Here is a 19494-nt window from a genome sequence, read left to right as displayed (position 1 = left end):
AACCAGACACAGTTGCCAGCCAGTAGAGGGTGAGGAAAAAAAAAAAAAAAAGCCAATCAACCAACCAAAAAAACCAAAAAAACCACCCCTCTATTCTGAAACACTCTTGCTAGCTAATTTTTTTTTTTTTTTCCCTGAGGACTATTTGACTACATCCTCAAAGTTGAGGAACTCCTACAAAAGCCAATGACTAACCTTTCCTGGAGTGCTCAACAACTGCTTGCCAAATTTTGGTGTCACTGCTTGATTCAGCACAGCAGATAAAGCCTAAAATTAAATGTCTGGTATCCCAAACATGTTAATGAAGATATACTTTTCAAATCTATTTCATTTCCATGCCACTTACCAATAAAGCAATGTCAGCTCAGGATAAGTAGATGCCCAGAGGGCTTGGCCCACTCAACCCTACTTGGCTGCAACACTTTAAAAGCACTTCTGCTTGCTGCAGGGCAAGCACCTCACACAGCTCATTACTGAGCAGTTGATTTGCAGCAGCTCCTTAAGCTGCTGCCTGGGTGCAGACAGCCACAGCACACAGAAAATCCAAATCAAGATCACTTACTCCTTTTACAGCCTCAGTGTGTGCCATGGGAAGAGAACTGTGTTAAATAAAACAGTAAATCCGCAACTTTTGCACCAGGGACTGGATTGTAACTCCTATGTCTTCTTTCTCCATGGGTGGAATAGTTTTAATATAATTTTAAGACATATTCCTCCAGGGAGATTTGGTGTGGAGGGACCTATGCAGGGTGGTGGGACATGCAGGACATGGCAGGGTTATAGCAGGACTCAATGTATCCATGTTACAGGCTCTCCAGAGAGGGTACAGAGGAATTTAAAACTAAATTTTAGTAGAGTTTAAAATTCCTCTGTGCCACTCTTCTGTCAAATTTGCCATCTGAGTTTCTCACTTCGTAAACACCAGAAGAACTCTATCTATGACTGTATTTTAGCTTTAAGTTTCCCCATACCCTTACTCTAGCACACTTTTTATCTCAACAAAAAAAGTATTGTGCTTCCAAACTCTATGTCCTCTACATGAAATGGTGGGAGAACGCAGTTTCAGAGGATAACAATGTGAAGACCTCCTCAGCCTTACACAGAACATAATCACCTGACCAAAACCCAGTATCAATCTAAAATAGGTGTTTTAAGTGCCGTGTGCTATAAAACAGAAAAATAGACAAAAAACTTGAGCATGATACTTTAAATTGTATGACCATACCACAAACAGCTTAAGTTGGATTCTGTGTTAGGAAAAGCTACCTTGTCTGGATAGATCTGAAGTAATCTTTATTTTACAGGTCTCATCACAGAAGAAGAAAAGAGGAAGAATAATAGTATTGTATTTCAAAGGTAAGAATCTATGGCCATTGGGAAAAATGCCATATAATTGCTATTTAGTTTCTATAGCTTACATAGAGAACCTCATGCTACCTTACAACAGTAGAAGTAGGGGTTATGAAATCTTAGCAGTATTTACTTGGAACATGGTTTCGGATTTACTTAATTCAAAGAGATGGAATTCTTTCCCCAATTCTTTATGGAGGCAGCAAGAAGTCCAAAACCAGATCCTTCTCTTTGAAAGCAAACCTACTGAACTTCCTCCAGGCAACACAAGCGCACAAGATCCTCCAGAATAGTTTCTCTCTTCTAGTTGCTTTTAATTTTCTTTGAAAAGAAACCCTTAGGCTGCCACCAAAAACCAAATCGAGGATACAGTAAGAATGAAAATGACAAGTGGCCTATAGGACAAAAAGACATCACCAAAGCCAAACAATCTTGAAACGTTTACTTGCTTCTGAATTTCCTCATACGGTTGAGATCAGAAGTGCCCCTTTCCTTTCCTCAGGTGGTAGACAAAATCTTTATCTTACGCCACCAATGGAGAGAAACAAGGGATGTCAATAAACTAATGCGAAATTATGCCCAGACCAAATTCAGGAATTCCTCCTGGCACAGGAAATTCACAGTGGAGTTAGGGACACAAGAAGAGGGCTTCACTATGCCTATGCCAACCTTAAGCATAAAACAGGAGGACATTCAGAAGGGACATACCAAGAAGAAAGGGACACAGTTCTGCTTTCAAAAACACAAAGAAAGAATTGAAATGGAGGATTTCAGTAGTCATGACAGAAGCACTGAGGACATGAAATGCAAACCCTGCAATAGATGTGACAGAGAGAATAACCAGAGTTGCAAATACAAAGGAAGGCCGCTTGTTAAATTCAACACATGTAAAAACCTGTGCCTGAATGACACTGACCATCTCAAGGTTCGTATTTGTGAAACATGACTTTGCTAAGGGATGGAAATTTTTGTTGGAAGGAATAGATCTCTAGTCTGTTCAGCCTCTTGGGAGAAAGATTATGAGTTACTTCAAACTTCTGGCCTTCAAGTAACTTGCATACTCAGGGAAGCCTTGAGAAGCTGGAAATTCCTTCCACTGAGCAGCCTGATAGGCTTCAAAGCATGTTTAACTACAAGCTGTGTTACTATAGAGTGGAAAATACTAATCAGCTCTAGCCATCTAGGGAGACTGTGGTTATCATTAAGAATATGTGGGACACTCATACAAGAATTTTTTCCCCCTGTCTGCTGGACAAGCTCTTTCTTACAGTTTATCTGCTCCAACTGCATGCTTTTGAAAAAAAGCTTGACTAAATGAATACTTTCAACTAGAGCTAAAGGCAAACACTCCACTGGAACTTTGCCCTAATCAATAGTAGCAATGTTCATGTCACATGAGAGTCAGAGGACAGAATATGGTCCTTACTGAAGTCAGCAAATAACCTAATTATACTTAGCCTGCCTGAAGGAGACAAGTTGGGTCTGGTCCACCCACATATTAATGCAATCGTCCTTATCCCTTGTTTGCTTTCTGCTTATATTATAATAAAATGTGCCAAATGGAGGGTGCTACTGACCCCTTGTGGGAGAAATACACATTTTAGGTTGTAGACACATCAGTGGGGAAACTGGCTCAGAATTGTTTCCTTATCTCCCATAGACTTTTAAAGGAAAATTCAGTGAAATAGTGTTAATGTTGCAGGAGGTCACTATAGTCTCACAAGTGTATTTTCACAATTTCAGGCAATTTTAGAAATTAGGTTTATTAGTTTCTCTAGGGCAGTCACGTTAGTGTCATTAAGTCCCAATTGTATTAGATACTGCAATGACTTTCCCTTAAAGTCTTGCATTGTTGAAGACTAAAGTTTATATATTGCCAGTTGGCACAGTTCTGAGTTTTTAATAGAAACTATTTTAATCCATCATAGCATCACTTCTAAAGACTGCAAAAACCTTACTATCTTCTGGAAAGCTAGGACATACTACTCTGCTGAAAAGGGAAGAAACAATTTAGAACCCTGAAGTTTTTTTCAGCCAAAACGTTCTTCTTAGTATCAAGAAATGTTGGTATGATTCATTTCTTGAAAGCAATCGTTTTCCAATGTATGTCATTGTCATGAGCAGGGCTGCACAAACCACAAGAACTTCAAACAATTTTATTTCTGACTACATGTATTTCCTTTCCTTATGGTGGAAAATCAAGTCTGAAAAGAATGGCTAATGCTTTTTTATTCCAATACTACCACTAATCTTTACCCCCTACATGAAACAGAGTACACCCATGAAGAACTCTGCACTTGATTAATGTCAAATACAAAAGATCTCCATGCACTTTCACCACTCCCATATGGGATATAGCTGGAATGACTTAGAAGAGCAAAGTGCACTGTACAGAAATTAATTGCATTACACAGTAGTTATAAAATTACTATAATTATTTATATGGTAAAGTATGAAACAGCCTTTTCAAAATTTAAACCCATCAATACCGAATACTAGCAAAACCTCCAGGTTCCACTACAATCAACAGCAGGGGCTGAAACCCTTGAGACTAGAGAGATGAAGTTTTCAACCAATGCCAGCACTGCTCCCATCATGTTCAATGAACATGTAAGGAGAAATATGTGAAGAGTTCATAAATCCCAAAGCAAAGAACAAGAGGCTACTTCAAATATATTTCAACAAGTTGCATAAATTATAATTTTTTTTTCAGAAGTATTTGAAAACACTATGTTTTCATACAGACCTATCATATAAACCAAGGCTGAAGAAACTTGAAAAATGAGAAGAAACTGAGAAAGAGAGCAACAAACTTTTTATTCTGTCAGTTCCTTTTTTCACCTGTATACTAGGACAAATAAAAACACTAAGCCATATAAGTGTGGTTGGTTTTGTTGCCTTTGATTACATAGATTTTTGCTTTTTTTTACAAATGCATCCATTAGCACTTGAATCCTAAAAGTACAAACCATGATGCAGCATCTGTTGTCTCAGAATATGGAAGTTTACTGTATCTGGCAGGAGATGTTTGAATGATCACATTCACGTAGCCAGATCTGTAAAGGCCATTCATTTACAAGTAAACACAGAGTCTAACATACACTTAACAGCAACTCAGGTCAGTAGAACAGTACTACGTATTTACAGAAAAATTTGCACATAATCCAGAGATAATTTTAAATCAATCTTTCTGTTGTTACAAAATAATCCACCCTTTGAATTTCTACTGTGCTGCTTTAACAATGTTTGAGTACCTTGGAGATTCAAAGGCACATAGCATTTCTGATGCTTTCACAAATTCATTCTTCAGGAACATATTATAAAAGAAACAGGTTTTTTAAGAACTTTGGACTGCAAAATTTCTCAATAATGTCTGGTGTTCTTTTAAACATTGTATGCCAACAAGTAACCAAGTTTGCAAATACTTTTTCAGGTATCCAATTTCAAATTCCATGGTGACATCTAACATCATTACAACTAAGATGGAGGAAGACAAATGAGTCACTACCCCTTTTCCAATGTTGTGTGCAAAAAATCAGTATTAATTCAGTCCAACTATTCTTTTAAATCAAAGCTCTTGAAAAAGTCAGTATACATCTCATATGACAAGTTTTACTAACCATACAGTACATCAGCATTTCCTTTGAAAAGCTTAGACATTGCTAAGCAGTTTTAAAACAAGCAAGTATATAATGCTATCTGCATACAGAAATACAGTACACTCACACAGGCTATCTTAAACTTCTCCAATAAACAGTCATGTCAAAATCTACAGTTTACAGAAAATACAAAGTTAGTTTTAACAAAAGCAAAAATGTTTGTTGTAATTCATTAAAACCTGTTTTCTACCATTAATAGTTTGCATTCATAAAGACACTAAGGCTGGACAAATTAAGTATTTCCTAGAAGCTCAAAATGACACAAAGTTTTCTAACTATGAAATGGCATGCAAACATACTGATTTGTTGATGGTTATTTCTCTCTCACTTACGGAAGATTTCCTAGATCAAAATAAAGCAGGTACTTTTACATGTTATACAATGACCTCTCCCTCACACTAAAAATGTCACATACAGAAAATTTTGTCAGCTGTCTTTGACACAAAAGCTGCTCCTGTAAATTTGAATATGATGCCCTTCAGATCCTCATGACCAGTGCAACAATTAATCAGCTTTCAGAAAGCTTAGCAATATCTAAATTTTCCAAATTTCCTTTACAGAAAATATATACAAGTTTATAAATCCATGGCAAGGGCATTACAACTATATTAACATAAACTCATTAACTGGATTGAGAAGATACTTGTGTTCTTGTGAAGACCCTATGGCTGCTGCCCATTCAATAGTTCTATCAAGGCACTGTAGAGTCATTAAATCTCTAGTATTCTCCAAGATGTGCTGAAGAATATTGTAAATGTGTTTAAGTTGTTAAAAAGCCCTGAGTCAGAACTTGTGTATTTACCACAGGCTTAGCTATAAAAATGGCACACACTAAAGCTTCTGCAAACAGTTTAGCTTTGTCAACACAAATAAAGTATGAAATGCACACAAAGACAACACTTTGGATTCCAGCAACTTATGCACAGGAATACAATGTACTTCGTGGCAAATCACGCACTGCTATTGTATGCAATTTACACAGTAATTTAATAAAGTAAAAAAACCTCTGCAATGTATTCAGACATCAAAACTGATGAAGCAAAAGAAAACTGATGCGCTTCCCACCCTTTTGCAAAGACAACAAACAGCTACAGAAGAATTCAGCACTTTGACAGAAAGGAGGTAGCACTGCTAGTTAGACTGTACTGTTGTTGGGGTTTGGTTTTTTTAAGTGAAAACTTGACCCATGCAGCACAAAGAACAGGATAGGTTCTTCGGTTCACCAGCTGCTACTGGAAGAGTAAAATTAAATTTCTGACAATTAGTTTTGTAGAGGAAGCTCAGATCACTAGCTGAAAGCAGCTTCTTCAAACAATTTAGTGTTTACACTAACTGCAATTAATACTGCTAAAGATAATTACACGTACATAAACCTTCATGTCTAGAAAATATCTACACAGTAAGTACTTAATTATTTTTAAAAGACCATTTCAGGTCTTTAAAAGAAGCTAAAATACCAATTGTAAGACTATGCTAACAAGGCACAAGTACTTGTGCAAATCTGCTATATTCTCAGCCAGTCCAAATTAAGAACACCACCTTCTAATCAAACTTTCACATTTACAAAGTAACTTGTTTGCTATCTCACCAGTGTAGTTTTTTTATCCACTTCAGGAAAAAGGGATTTCTCCAAACCCCAACATACAAATACACAGTAATCCAACAAATGCAAAGTAGGTAATAGCAGCCCAGATTTTGGGAAGTGCCATCTAAGTTTGGGCCACAATAAGTGATGATACAAGTTTTAAAGGGAAAAAAAAATCAAAGGTATTTATACTAAAGTTAACAATCTACAACTGTGGTAGTACATATACTACCACATACAACTACTAAATTTATTCTGTTAACCTCTTAGGTTGTCTTTACACTTTAAATCCCTGCATAGTGATATAATGTCTCTTAATGAATGGCAAAGAAAACATTTTACTTAAACATCTGAGCATACCTCACACTGAACAATACATATTTTTAGGTATCTTGTTTCAAGAAACAAATGGAGATATTTAATTCCATTTAATTTCAAAATTATTATTCAATGCTGGGCACTAGACATAACAAACCTTACAATGCTTACATTCTACAATTTTACAATAAATTAAATGCCCAACTGATTTTTCTAATTTTTACTTTGCTCAGGTGAAATTTAGACTTTAATCTTTTGCTGAAGACAGCTGCACAGTGATATTTCCTTAGCTCTCCTACTTGTTATGATCCCCTTTGAACATCTCATCCTTCAAATATGTGCTATCCAATTAAACATTCGTACTCTGTGCACATTGCACACATAACCACAAAATAAAGTGAATGAGCTTATTGGGCTCCTTAACAACACTAGCTCACCTTCTACATCTGAATGAAAAGAGAGGGTCTGAATATAAATATTTATTTCCATAAATGATACCAGATTTGCAAGCATTTTTCCTCATTTAAGTTTTTTGAAAGGAGGTATCGCCACCTCCAGACAAGATACAATACTCCTGTCAATAACAGAACTATATAAATAAATCAAGCATCTTGGTTAGCCCTCCTAGTATTTCTAATTCAGTTGTTTTTCTTGGCACCAAAATAGCACCAAGCTGACACAGTTCAGTTTCAACTGGCACACAACATTGCTGAATGAGTCCAATCACAAGCTCCTATGCAGTTACATACATCTGCTGTGAGAGCAGCATGGGACACAAAGCTGCTCCTACAGCAATACCTTCAGTCGTTGTCTCCATTTCCAGAGGACTGTGATGGTATTCAAGTACTGAGGGTGTTAAACAGTAACTTGCATCTTACATCCAGTGTCCTAACCAGGATGCTTCAGATCTGTTCTAACTCAGCTGAATTATTTAACTGATGCTAAGCTGGAATACTTTCAAGTAATTCTGGCTTGTTCCAGCAAAAAAGAATCAGGAAAATGCATACTGCTCTACTGAGGTTTCAGTTTTGAGTTGTGTTATCAAGAAGAGATCCACCCTGCATCTGTGCAGCCAACTTTGCAGAGGCTCCCTTAAAGAATTATGAGAACAAAATATGTCTGCCAGAGATAGAGGAAATCAAGGTAAAAATCTGATGCATGACAGGCGAAAACTCAGAATAGATCATTAAATGGCATATCCTATTACAGAAGTATTTCCAGGGGAAGCCTGACAAGAAACTGAAGCCTACTATAAAAGGTTCAGCTGTAAAACATGCTACCAAAAAAAAAAAAAAAAAAAAACAAAAAAACACCACCCCAAAAAAACAAACCAAAAACCTTAGTATGTATTGGCCAAATGAAAATTGCAATGAACACTCAGATGCACGAAGAGTTCAAGTGGAGATACCAAAATGCTGAACTGAAACAAGGCCTTGCATCAAAAACTTTCCAAAACTCCTTGAAATTTTGGTATTTTAGAATAGTAATCAAGAAGCAAAACAAGGGAAGGCTGCTTCATTTGGTCAAGAATATAGATGCACATTATCTGAGAAAAATGACCACTAGTATACAAAATAAACCAGATGACTACAGTGACTCCAGATTGTGATTGTGTCCAATGAAAGAACACTGAAAATAATGAGGAACATTTGGAATGCTGGATGAGGATTAAAGATGACTATTGTAAGGCTGTGTATTACACCACTTCATGATGTTAAAAGTCCCTCTATACAGACTTTTCCAATATATCACTGTACTTGTTTCCTGGAAAATTTTTTTCAGTGTTTAAATCTTATTGCTTAAAGGTTTGTCTATCTTTACAGTTTATTAGTAACAGTCTTCTGAGACATTTGCCAACATTTGCACAGTTCAGGCATATCAACATAAGTTTCAGAAGACAGATTGATTTATCTGAAAATACCACAATTATAACATTATCCTTTCTTGGATCTTTCCCTGAACTATCCTTTTATCCACATTTTTAGACATAAGCAATGAGAATTCAATGATAAATTCATCTTAGCTGCAAGTAAGGCACCTAAGTAATTCCAGCATGGATTTCTTTAATGTTCTGCAAGAGCAGAAATGTCCAAATGAAGTCTGCACAATGGCAATGGGCTACATGAACTATGCACTCAGAAAACTGTTCAATCACTTAGGAGTAAGCAGAGATTCCTTTTAGCTACAAGAAACCCTTAAATCAGCATATTTTCTACTACCAAAAAGGATGAAAAGATACATTTGTTTTCAAAATGTGAATAGTTTGCAGTCTGTAACAGTAGCATTTTGGGGGTCAGGAGGAATAGCTCCTTATCATATCAGGGAAAACAAACTCCTTCAGCAAAATTCAGCTCAACTAGGCACAGCTCACAAAATTCACTGCTCTGTCAGCAATATCTTCATTTGCAGTATTACTCAGTAATGCTCATAGGTAAATTCTGGTGTTAATACCCCACTTAGATGAATAATCAATATTAAATATTCTCTTTTGCTGTTGACACTGTTTGCCTGAAGACAATAAAACTTACTTATAAACAAAGGAAATTTTACAAAATCTGGTTTTTCTGAATTCACAGATCCACAATTTTTAAACGGCTCTGCATGTGTGTGTTTCTACACAACAGATCATATTCAATCAACAGATTTTTAAAAAAAAATTTTTCCTATACAACCCATCCTCAGGAACAAAGGGCATGAAGTCAGAATTACCCTAACATTGCATTCTAAGGCATGACCTCATGGGAATAGTCTATCTATTATTACTGTGTATATATTTTGTATTGATTTTTCATGGCTGTGTATTTCAAGACAAATTAATTGTGAATCAGAACTGGCATAGGAAATGCTGACACATAAAAAGCATAAAGCAAAAAAAAAATCCTGAATGTTTATGTTTGGTAGTAATTGACAATATAAAAAAAAAAATTCCCTTACATCACTTGACATCTGACACATACAGGATACACATGAACAAAACCAAAATAAGATTGTCCGTTTAAACTTTAAGGAGAAGAAGACAGAAACAAAATGAAAAAAAGACTGCTTTACATTAGCATTAGGCTTACACGTTTTTTAAGAGTAAAGCTACAAGCTGACTGTTCAAATACTGTTTGTTTCTTTTATTTGGTGCTTTCACAGTCTTTAAACAATTACTATGTAACAAACCTGTGCTACAGTATTAGAAATGTTTTCATTAGAACCCTCTACTACCATTCAAACTAATAGAGGGTTAAAACCATCAACATGACCTTACTCTTTCACAACATAGTAAAAGACCCTGGCCCCTGTTTAGTACAAAAGGATCCTCCGTTCAATTGCCTTGCGGCATATGGGGCACTCGCTCATTCGGTCTCCACAAAGCTGACATGTCCCATGGCCACACAGGAAGATCATGTTCTTCAGGCGGTCCAAACAGACAGGACACATCGTCTGCAAAAGATTTTGACAGGTTACTAGTCAGTGACAGTAGTTATATGGTACTGAATATGCAACATATAAATTGCTGAAATTCAACAACAAATATGTCCTAAGCATAGCAGATAACTGCCATGGCCACTAAACTATATATTTTTTTAATACCATTTTTATTCCACATGGACTTAAAATATAAAGGCTGTTCCTACCCCATCATGACACAAACAACTATGTAGATTTTTTTCTAAATATGATTTCTTTAATTAAGGCAATCCGGTAATAGGCTGACATCATATTTTCAATATAATTATGCAAATGTGCAACACTGAAACACTCTTCAGAAATATTCTCATTTACATAATGTAATCTTCCAGGGAACAAAACATAACCAGCTTGATGTATGCAATGCTTGGGTAATGATTTACAAATTTCTTCTCAGGCTAGCTAGCCATTCATATACCTACCTGTAAACACCAAACACTCGACACCCGCAGAAGGAATAAAAATGTTGTATAATCAATATGATATGCAAAATTTAGTACTTTGTGAAAATTATCTAGACTTTCAATCAAAAGAACACCTCAGGTTTCAAATGAAGAACAGTTTAGTAAATCTGTAACCTTCACTCATAACAGCAGCACAGCAAACTTTTAAAATCAGTTTTAATTGCTGAACGTGAAGTGATGGTCAATGCCCAAAGTTCTTCAACAGCAAAATTCATTTTGCACCAAGCCACTAAGGAACAATGTCCTTCAACTTTTGTCATGTGCAGAAATTGAAGCTTTCATACGGCATGTTCCTTCACCATAAACATATTGCAGCCATATTAGGATTTCATTTATAACAGTTTATCAAATGTTAGTAAATGAATAGATGTTACAGCAGATGAAAATTAACACCATACTATAGAAAAAAATCAAATCTAAGATGTCCTCTTATCTGAGACATACTACATATATCTAACAATTATAAACATTGATTTTGTACATAACATGAAATACTGACAAGGCTCGTATTTCAAATACAAATTCATTTTATCACCATCTCGCACCTGTGACTTGCTTCTGTACTCATCACTGGGGCTTCACTTCAATTTGTTCATTGCATGAGAGAATCCATACCAAGGTACCCTATTCAGAAAAACCCTAGAGCACATTTTCTATGAAATCAACAGGTATTGCTTCCTAGAGTAAATAGCTTAACTGAAGACCAAAAAAATTCATCATAATTCTGCACTTAAGAGTTTAAATTGGCATGGAATCTGGCCAAATCATTATTTTAATCTCCAGGATACTAGTATAATGGGCTAGCAAGAAAGTAAAACTTCCAGGTAAAACCTTAAGTCATTTTATGCTTAAAAAAAGCCCTGGGGGGGGGGGGGGGGGTGCTCCAGCTTTGCCAGAATTTCCACAATACTGTAACAAAACATTTTCAAATTAAAAATTTACAGAAACCTTTCTTGTCAGTCCTGCTCATTTTTCTTCTCTCACCAAATAATCACCTTCATATCCTGCACATCAATAGGACCTTTAGAGTATTCCTTCTTCAGTAACTCTCAGACTTAAGGTATCAGTGAAACAGCTATTTCCAATGCAGTGAATACACAGCTGTGTGACATGAGTCTATAACTTGGCAGCACTGGTGTGATGACATTTCACAAAGGACTGACAAAGCAAACACTCATCTTATCTTTGGGAAAATTCCCAATGTGTAGCCTTTATTCTATGTTTTGGCTTATTATTTGCTTTTGTGTCTAAATATAGGATCAGAATTACATAAGTTACAAGGGTCTGTTTATCTCCAAATGGTACACCATCATTTAAAAATTAAAACATCCATTAAGGGACACAGAAATAATAATAAAAAAAAAATCTATTGAAACACCCTTACTTTGAACTGTTTCATTCAGTAAAGGACAGAAATCCCAACATTTTCATTTTATAGTCATGCAGTATTAGAAAACTGCCCTATTTCTCCTGCTTAGTACAGAAGCACAGTAAAATAGGTTAGCTGTTGAATTTCTTAATATGATACTATCTTAACACTTAAGTTACTTCACACAGTAGGATGACTCAGCTGGCAGAATAACAAGCTTCCTGTTTGCTATACAATTCTCTTGTGGCAGGCTTTTCTCAATTAGTTCAGCAGTCTCCCAGTGGGATACAAGCCCAGATAACTGAGTTTTATCCAACTCTGAAGGGCAATTCCTTATTTAACCACCACCTTACATGTACTTTTACAGTGAAAGAAAGTTCACTGCAAGTCTTATGCACCTTTTGGGAAGCAGAAGATAAGAAGTGAGAACATGTAACGATTGTACTATTTGTTAGAACGTCTTCTGCATGAAACCCCATTTTTTATCTGCCTGCAAAATTTGACTCCCATCATTCAAAGGAAAACAAATATTATAAAAAGACACTATGCCTGTTCTGGATGACAATTCTTCAGGTAAATACTCCGGCAAAGTGCCCACTGCACCTTAAGTATAACTGAGTTTGCAACTTAGATAATTTTTTTATCACTAACAAGGTGTTTTAAACTGCTTGAAGTATCAGTTCCTCACTATGAAAAACAGTTTTTACAACAATATACAGGTGCACAGTGACAAAATAAATTTATTTTTTAAGGAAGAAGAAAGTGATGCAAGTATGGTGAAGGAACATACGTAAGATATTAGATGGATGATGATGATGATTATGTATGAAATGGAGTGAAGGTATTGCAATTACAGTCAAAAGGGTTCACATTCAGGGAATCCCTGAAGAATGGTGTGGTCATCAGATGTGGGAGATTCTGTTGACATCAGCATCACTTCTGCTTGGCACCAGAAATAGTTTTAAAAGCTTGCTGCACTAACATATTAGATTATCATTGAAGGTATGAGTTGAAACAAAGGCTTATACCTGCTGAGAGAGAACAAATTAATTTTAAGTAGAAAAATATCAATTGAACACAAAGACTGAACTGTTACAGCACAAATCAAAAGAATACACAATTCTAATGGAATGCTATGCCTAATTTCAAGCACAAATTTAAAAGATGAGATGATAAATTTTAATCAAACCCAACTGGCTACTCACAAGTATGATACAACTTGCCCTGTTACAAGACTAAGCACAAAAGACACTGAAAAAACCACAAGAGTCTCAAGCCAAGAGGCACACCAGGAATGACCAGAACCATCTCCTTCTAGTCAGAGGCACTGAACAATTTTGGCTGCTGGCTAGCAAAATCCCGCAAGTTAGATAAAATCAGAGAGAATAAACCAGCACCTAAGGAAAACTAACAAAAAAAAAACCAAAACACCTGAGATCACATCTAATCAAGAAGAAAAATTGTAACACAGTTTTCTTTTCATGTGCCTATACATAAGAATATCAGCATACCCAAACAGAACTCTAATATTCTATAACTCCTGAAGTACCCTGAAAAAATGTATCTGAAGAAAACAGATTACTAGCTTTTAAGCATGCATCTGGCATCTTTTGCATGTATTATTTGAAATGCCAAAAGAACAACCTTATGCTTTCCATTCAATGCTAAAAAGTAAAGCAGAAACTATACAGTGGATGCAAGCCATCAGAGATGACAGTAACATCTGAAGTTGCCCAGTAAGACAGACATGCATTTTCAAATTACAATTTTCAATCTTCCACATTCTTTACAGATAAAAACTACACAGAAAACTTTTGAATTTCTGTTACTGGGGTGCTGGCCAAGTCACCACATGACAGGAAAAGCCCTTCACAGACATTCAGTTGAGCATATCAGCTCTCAAATTTAAGGCACTTAGAAACACAGGCCCTAAAACTAGCAATCTACATGTTCTATCTCTGGCTTTCATGCACATGAACAGCTGAATTCAACAACTACCAGGAGTAGATGTGATGCTGCCACCACTGAAGTATTATGGACTGATGTAAGCCTACTAGAGGAAAAGGCAAGCTAGAACACCTCAGTCTCCTGTATCCATAAAAAGTTGCTTCCAATTGTGTTAGACACATGGAAGAAAAAAGTCACATTATCAGGGCTTGAAAAGAGTAAGCTCATTCTAGTAGTCAGATGCTCCAGATCCCTTACTGCTGAAAGAACTGTACCTCTATACACTATACCTCATTATGAAGATAAACATTAACATTTAAACTTCAAATATTTGAATTACATGTAAAATACTTTCAAAGTTTTAACCTTGCAGCTACACAGATTTTGAAGAGTGTGTTCATTATACCCTTCATAAGACAGATAACTGTCAGCTATTGTTCCAAGGCAGTTAATGAACAAACAAGTCAAGATTAAGGTAGATACAGAATGGTGAAGATTATCTACTTTTTTACTGTTCTGTGAAAACAGCTTCTGCTGTACCCACACATTCAGGTCAGCTAAATAGTCAGGGAATGTACTGACTGGGAAGAGCATAATTTTTTACTCACATCAGCACAACATGCCCTAATAGATGAATTATCAAACATGGCAACTCAATTTTTTCTTTTAACCCTGTACATAGAGGACACAGAAGTCACATCCCACAAAAAATATTGGTCTTCTAACTACAGTTTAACCCTGATGCACTTCAACATTTCATTTTGCTTTAAATAATAGAGGATGCATTGGCTTTTTCGATCAAGTGGTTCTTGCACTTAATGGTTCTTACAACTTTTATCCAGCACTTTTACCTGTTCCTTGATGTCTTGCAACTGTTGCTGCAGCTTCTGTACATCTGCATTGACATTAGTGTTGTCTTTGTCCTTCTGCAAAACTGGAATGTTTCCACTTGCTGTAAGATTAAAAGAAAATAAAGATACATGACTACACAGCAATCTAATGAACCAGGAATAATTATTTCCAAGGTCACAGCTACAATTTTTCAATTATCTGAAAAAAATGTTAGTCAACCATCTTTGATAATCTAATTAAATTAACTAACCATCACTGGCAGCTCAACAAAAAATTTCTTTGAGTTTAGTGGTAACACTTCTTTGACAAGTATTTCCATAATAATGATGGTTGTAGTCCCTTAATGTTCTGAGAATTCTTATTTGTCAGTGAAGTTCCTGACAAAAATATTTTTTGCATCGGTTTAAAGACAAAAAAGCCAAGTTCCTTTACACTGAAATGACTTTTTTATCTTGACTTAGATGATTCTATTTGGTGTTCACATCTGCCCAAGTGTCTTGGAAGCAGTTTGTTCAAAATTTCAGCAAGCTCAGATTAATACTCCCATATTCGACTGATCTGGGGAGCAGTGTGACTATATGAAAGAAAAATTATCAAGTCTTGGATTCCCAGTGTGAGTATTGAAAACCTGATTTTAATGACTATTCTTATATTTATCTATTTCAGAACACTATGACAAGAATGAACTAATATTCCAATTCTCATAAACTCAATTGAAATACTGTGTACCACTATATACACACAGAGCAAAAGAAATTACTCAAATAAGTCCCAAGGAATTTAAAAAACTAGTCAAAGGAGGGGATGTAAGACTGGACATTCCCTCAGGAAAGTTGCTTGTACCTAGATGCAAAATACTTACCATTACTTCAGAGTACCAGAGGTAAAAAAATTATTTACTCATTTGCACAACCACAGACAATCTTCAGCTTTTATTTCTTAGGGCATTAGTAAGTGGCCAAGTCATCACACAGGTTTTGGATTCTACTCCGAATGCTGGAAGCAACTCTCCACTGTAATGACTGGTGGTGTTACCACATTTGCTGCTAGCGATGCAGAAAGTAGTGCAAACAGCAAAGGATACCTGTTTTCATTAAACAGCACTGTTAGCACTGATAGCACTGCTTTCATTAAGCTTTTCTTCAGAAAGGAGAGAAATATTTAGATCATTTAAGAGAGTAAGTTGGTGGAGGAATGTGAAAGAGTATGGGCTCTGGAGTCACTCACAAATATCATCACTGGTATCTTCTGTACCTTTCCCTCCGCAGCACATTATGAAAGGCACTCTTCGCTCAACCACTGCCCGACACTGTACACATTTCTTCATCAAGCTTGCACAATCTGAGAGAACAGAGAAATAAAGTAACTCTGAATCTTCCCACTTAGTTTTTCTTTTTTTTCTATCCATGAGTTTGTTTATTCAGAGTAACTATACAGCAATGATTTAATAGATGCTTGTAAAACAAAGAACTACTTGAGTTTATCTTCACATTATTTTCTGCAAATCACACCTAAACAGTGTCCTGTTTGGCGTTCAAAGTAGATCTAATCCCTATCTCCTTTTAAGACATTTCAAGGGAAGAGGTTCCTCTTTCTCCAGATGGATGTCTAGTCCACAAGAATTACAGAAATTAAAAGGTAATCACACATTTGAGACCAGAACTTCCAAGAATGTTCAGCCTATCTGCTTTTTTTATTTAGAACAAAGGACTTCACTAACTGTCCTCATGCTCCAGGGGCAAAGAGATGCAGCTCTTTACCCTTAAGAGTAAACCTACATCTTTTGATATAATCCTAGAAAGTGGGCTGTAATTTTTCTACTAAAGGCAAGTTATTGTCTCACAAATGCTAAAAGGGTACTGTGACTCAAGAGAGTAGATCCTACAAAATACACAAACTTGAAGACACTTTCATCCTGCTTGAACAAGATGTCCAGAAAAAAATCTGGAAAGAAATAATCTACAGCTGTTAAACCTTCTGCTGTCCTTGTTACAGCTTAGACTTGGTAAGGTGTACTGTGCTGCTGAAATCCTTCACCACAGTAATCAATCTTTTTGTTGTCTTCTTTCCTGGGAAATGATTCAGAAAAACTTCTCTCACCATCTTTCAACTGCAGACAGTGAAAGAGGCCAGATCAGGCTAACTATAGTCAGTGATTCGATGTCAGCTGCTTCAGCCAGAACAGAGGAAGAAACCAGATTTCCTTCGCAAGTCCAAGTAACCAGTTACTCATGGGAACAATTACCATCCCTCTTGTGTAGATCCTCATCAATAAGGACTGCTCTTCTCTAGGGAAATGACCCTTCAACAAAACCCTGAAATGTCTGGAGACAAGGTGATAGCTGCATTCTTATCCTCATGTACTCAAAACAAAAAAATTTCTAGAGATCTCCTACCTATTACCATTACACAGGATAAATCATCGAAACTGGTGCTCTTTGCAAAGATACATGATGTGACTTTTGGGGCAAAATACAGCCCTCGTGCAAATCTGTAGATTAGCAGTGAAGCATACTAAATATTTATTGACAATAGTTTTTTAAAACACCATTTGCTTATCTGAATGCCTTCAAAAAGCTGCAACAAAACAATAAAATTTATTCTAATTACTACCAAAGTGTTACTGATATTCAGTTGGCTTCTATAAGGTGAGAAAGCCTACTCACAGTTAAATAATATAGATGAAACAGGACACGCTTTCTAAAGACTTGAAAACCTCCAGTCTGTCCTCCAATTATTACCAGCATGACAAATAATGCCAAAATTCTGATGATCACACCAGACTACCACATAAATTGAACCTGAAATCAGATTACTAATTGTCCCTGTTAACACGGACACAAGACATACACAAACATACAGGCTAATGCTTTTAGCAATCTGATTTAAAATGTTCTGTTTCACAATTAAATTCAAAAAGAGGTTTTGTAAAGTTACTTACTCTCACAGGCACACATATGACCACAAGGCTGGAAGAGCACTGCTGCCTTTTTGTCTGAACATACTACGCATTCTTCAATCTGTAAAGAACACACCCATGTGAGCAAAGTGCATCTCCTGCTCTCTACATTAATTTGCAAGGCACATGGGCTTCAAGAATCTCCATCTAGTGGGGTTTTTAACTCATTCAGCATTCTCAAAATGCAACTTAAATGAGTTCTCACATTAACTTCTAAGAACAGGTATTTGCTGGCAATTTTTGCACATTCAGTACAATGACAGGCACAGAGAAGCATTTAGGACGCCATGTATTTCTTATTTTCTCCTTCTTTATTCCATCACGGATACTTAAATCGGGGTTGATCAAGCTAGAGAAGAGAATCTCCAGGAATAAGTTATTACAGCCTTTCTGTACTCAAAGTGGGCTTATAAGAAAGATGGGAACTAGCTTTTCTGCTGGGTCTGTTGCAGTAGTATAGGGGGTAATAGTTTTAGACTAAAAGAAAGCTGATTTGGACTAGGTATCAGAAAGAAATTTTTATGATGTGGGTCATGAAACACTGGAACAGGTTACCTGGAGTGGTGGTAGATGATCCACCCCTGCAAACATTCAGGGTCAGGCTGGACAGGGCCCTGAGCAACCTGATCTTGTTGAAGTTGTCCCTGCTCATTACACACTACTAGATGTCAGTCAACATTACTGATTTTAAAGGCCCCTTCCAACATGCTATGATCCTATGAAATTCACTTAAAAGGTACTTTTACAGAAATGTTTTAACATTCTGGGTTAGGGTTAAGAAACCTAAGAACCTCTAACTTCTTAGTCCTTTTGTGTGAAAGCTGTATATATCACGGAATCATCAAATGGTTCGGGTTGGAAAAAACCTTAGAGATACTCCAGTTCCAACTCATTGCAAACAGAAAAGAGCAAAATTAATTCCATCCAGTGAGCCGTGTCTAAGGCACAATACCACATAAAAGAAGATGTACATTTCTTTGACCTCTTTTCCCCTCTTTTTTTTTTCTACTTTTCCATTATAAAAGAAAGAGAACCAATAAATTTCAGAGGTTTTTACCTTTGTCCTAGATTGAACTTGTTCTTTACAGATGAGGCATTTTTTCACCCGTGGTGAGCACAAAGAACACGTGGCAATGTGGCCACATGGGCCAAACAGAGTATCTCTCTTCATGTCTGAACACACCATACATTCTTCTAAGGTTTCAGAATCATTGTTGATCATAGATGGACTTCGGGAACCAACCTGGCCACTACAAAGAAGCCTTGTGTCAAACTTTCGATAATTAAAAAAATCACTCCATTTAAAATGCACATCAACTGGCTGCTTATGTATCCTATGCACTTGGGCATCAATGTTTGATCATAAAGCGATCTGAACTGCCTTTTCCAAGAAGTACAGTTGATACTGCAGTGCAAGGTCACACACTCGGATAAGGCACTGTTCAGAAACAGGACGCACAAGTCAGGATATCGTGTTGTGAACGTAAGAAGTCCCTCCCTCTCGCCCTAAGAGCTTGCTTTCCGAACAGAGAGCG

The 19494-nt window shown here is 36.4% G+C and overlaps 1 protein-coding gene across 4 annotated transcripts in view; it reads right to left on the bottom strand.

The window, feature by feature from the left end:
• Positions 1–4143: 4143 nt before the first annotated feature.
• Positions 4144–19494, bottom strand: part of MIB1 (MIB E3 ubiquitin protein ligase 1) — a 71938-nt gene continuing 56587 nt past the window's right edge. For 2 of the 4 annotated variants that reach the window (XM_041714714.2, XM_004175227.6), the window contains exons 17-21: positions 19017–19209; positions 17942–18020; positions 16228–16341; positions 15000–15100; positions 4144–10341 (exon numbers count right to left, since the gene is read on the bottom strand). In XM_041714714.2, the coding sequence (XP_041570648.1) occupies positions 10201–10341; positions 15000–15100; positions 16228–16341; positions 17942–18020; positions 19017–19209 (628 nt within the window). In that variant the 3' untranslated portion in view covers positions 4144–10200. Of the gene's footprint in view, positions 10342–14998; positions 15101–15862; positions 16085–16227; positions 16342–17941; positions 18021–19016; positions 19210–19494 lie in introns of those variants that run through there. The other 2 variants (XM_030266081.4, XR_012054104.1) reach the window with 2 other exon arrangements.

This window comes from Taeniopygia guttata, chromosome 2 (genome assembly GCF_048771995.1).
Source record: "Taeniopygia guttata chromosome 2, bTaeGut7.mat, whole genome shotgun sequence".
Lineage (NCBI taxonomy): Eukaryota > Metazoa > Chordata > Aves > Passeriformes > Estrildidae > Taeniopygia > Taeniopygia guttata.
Note: the sequence above shows the minus strand (reverse complement) of the source record. Positions and strands in the feature narration are given on the sequence as shown.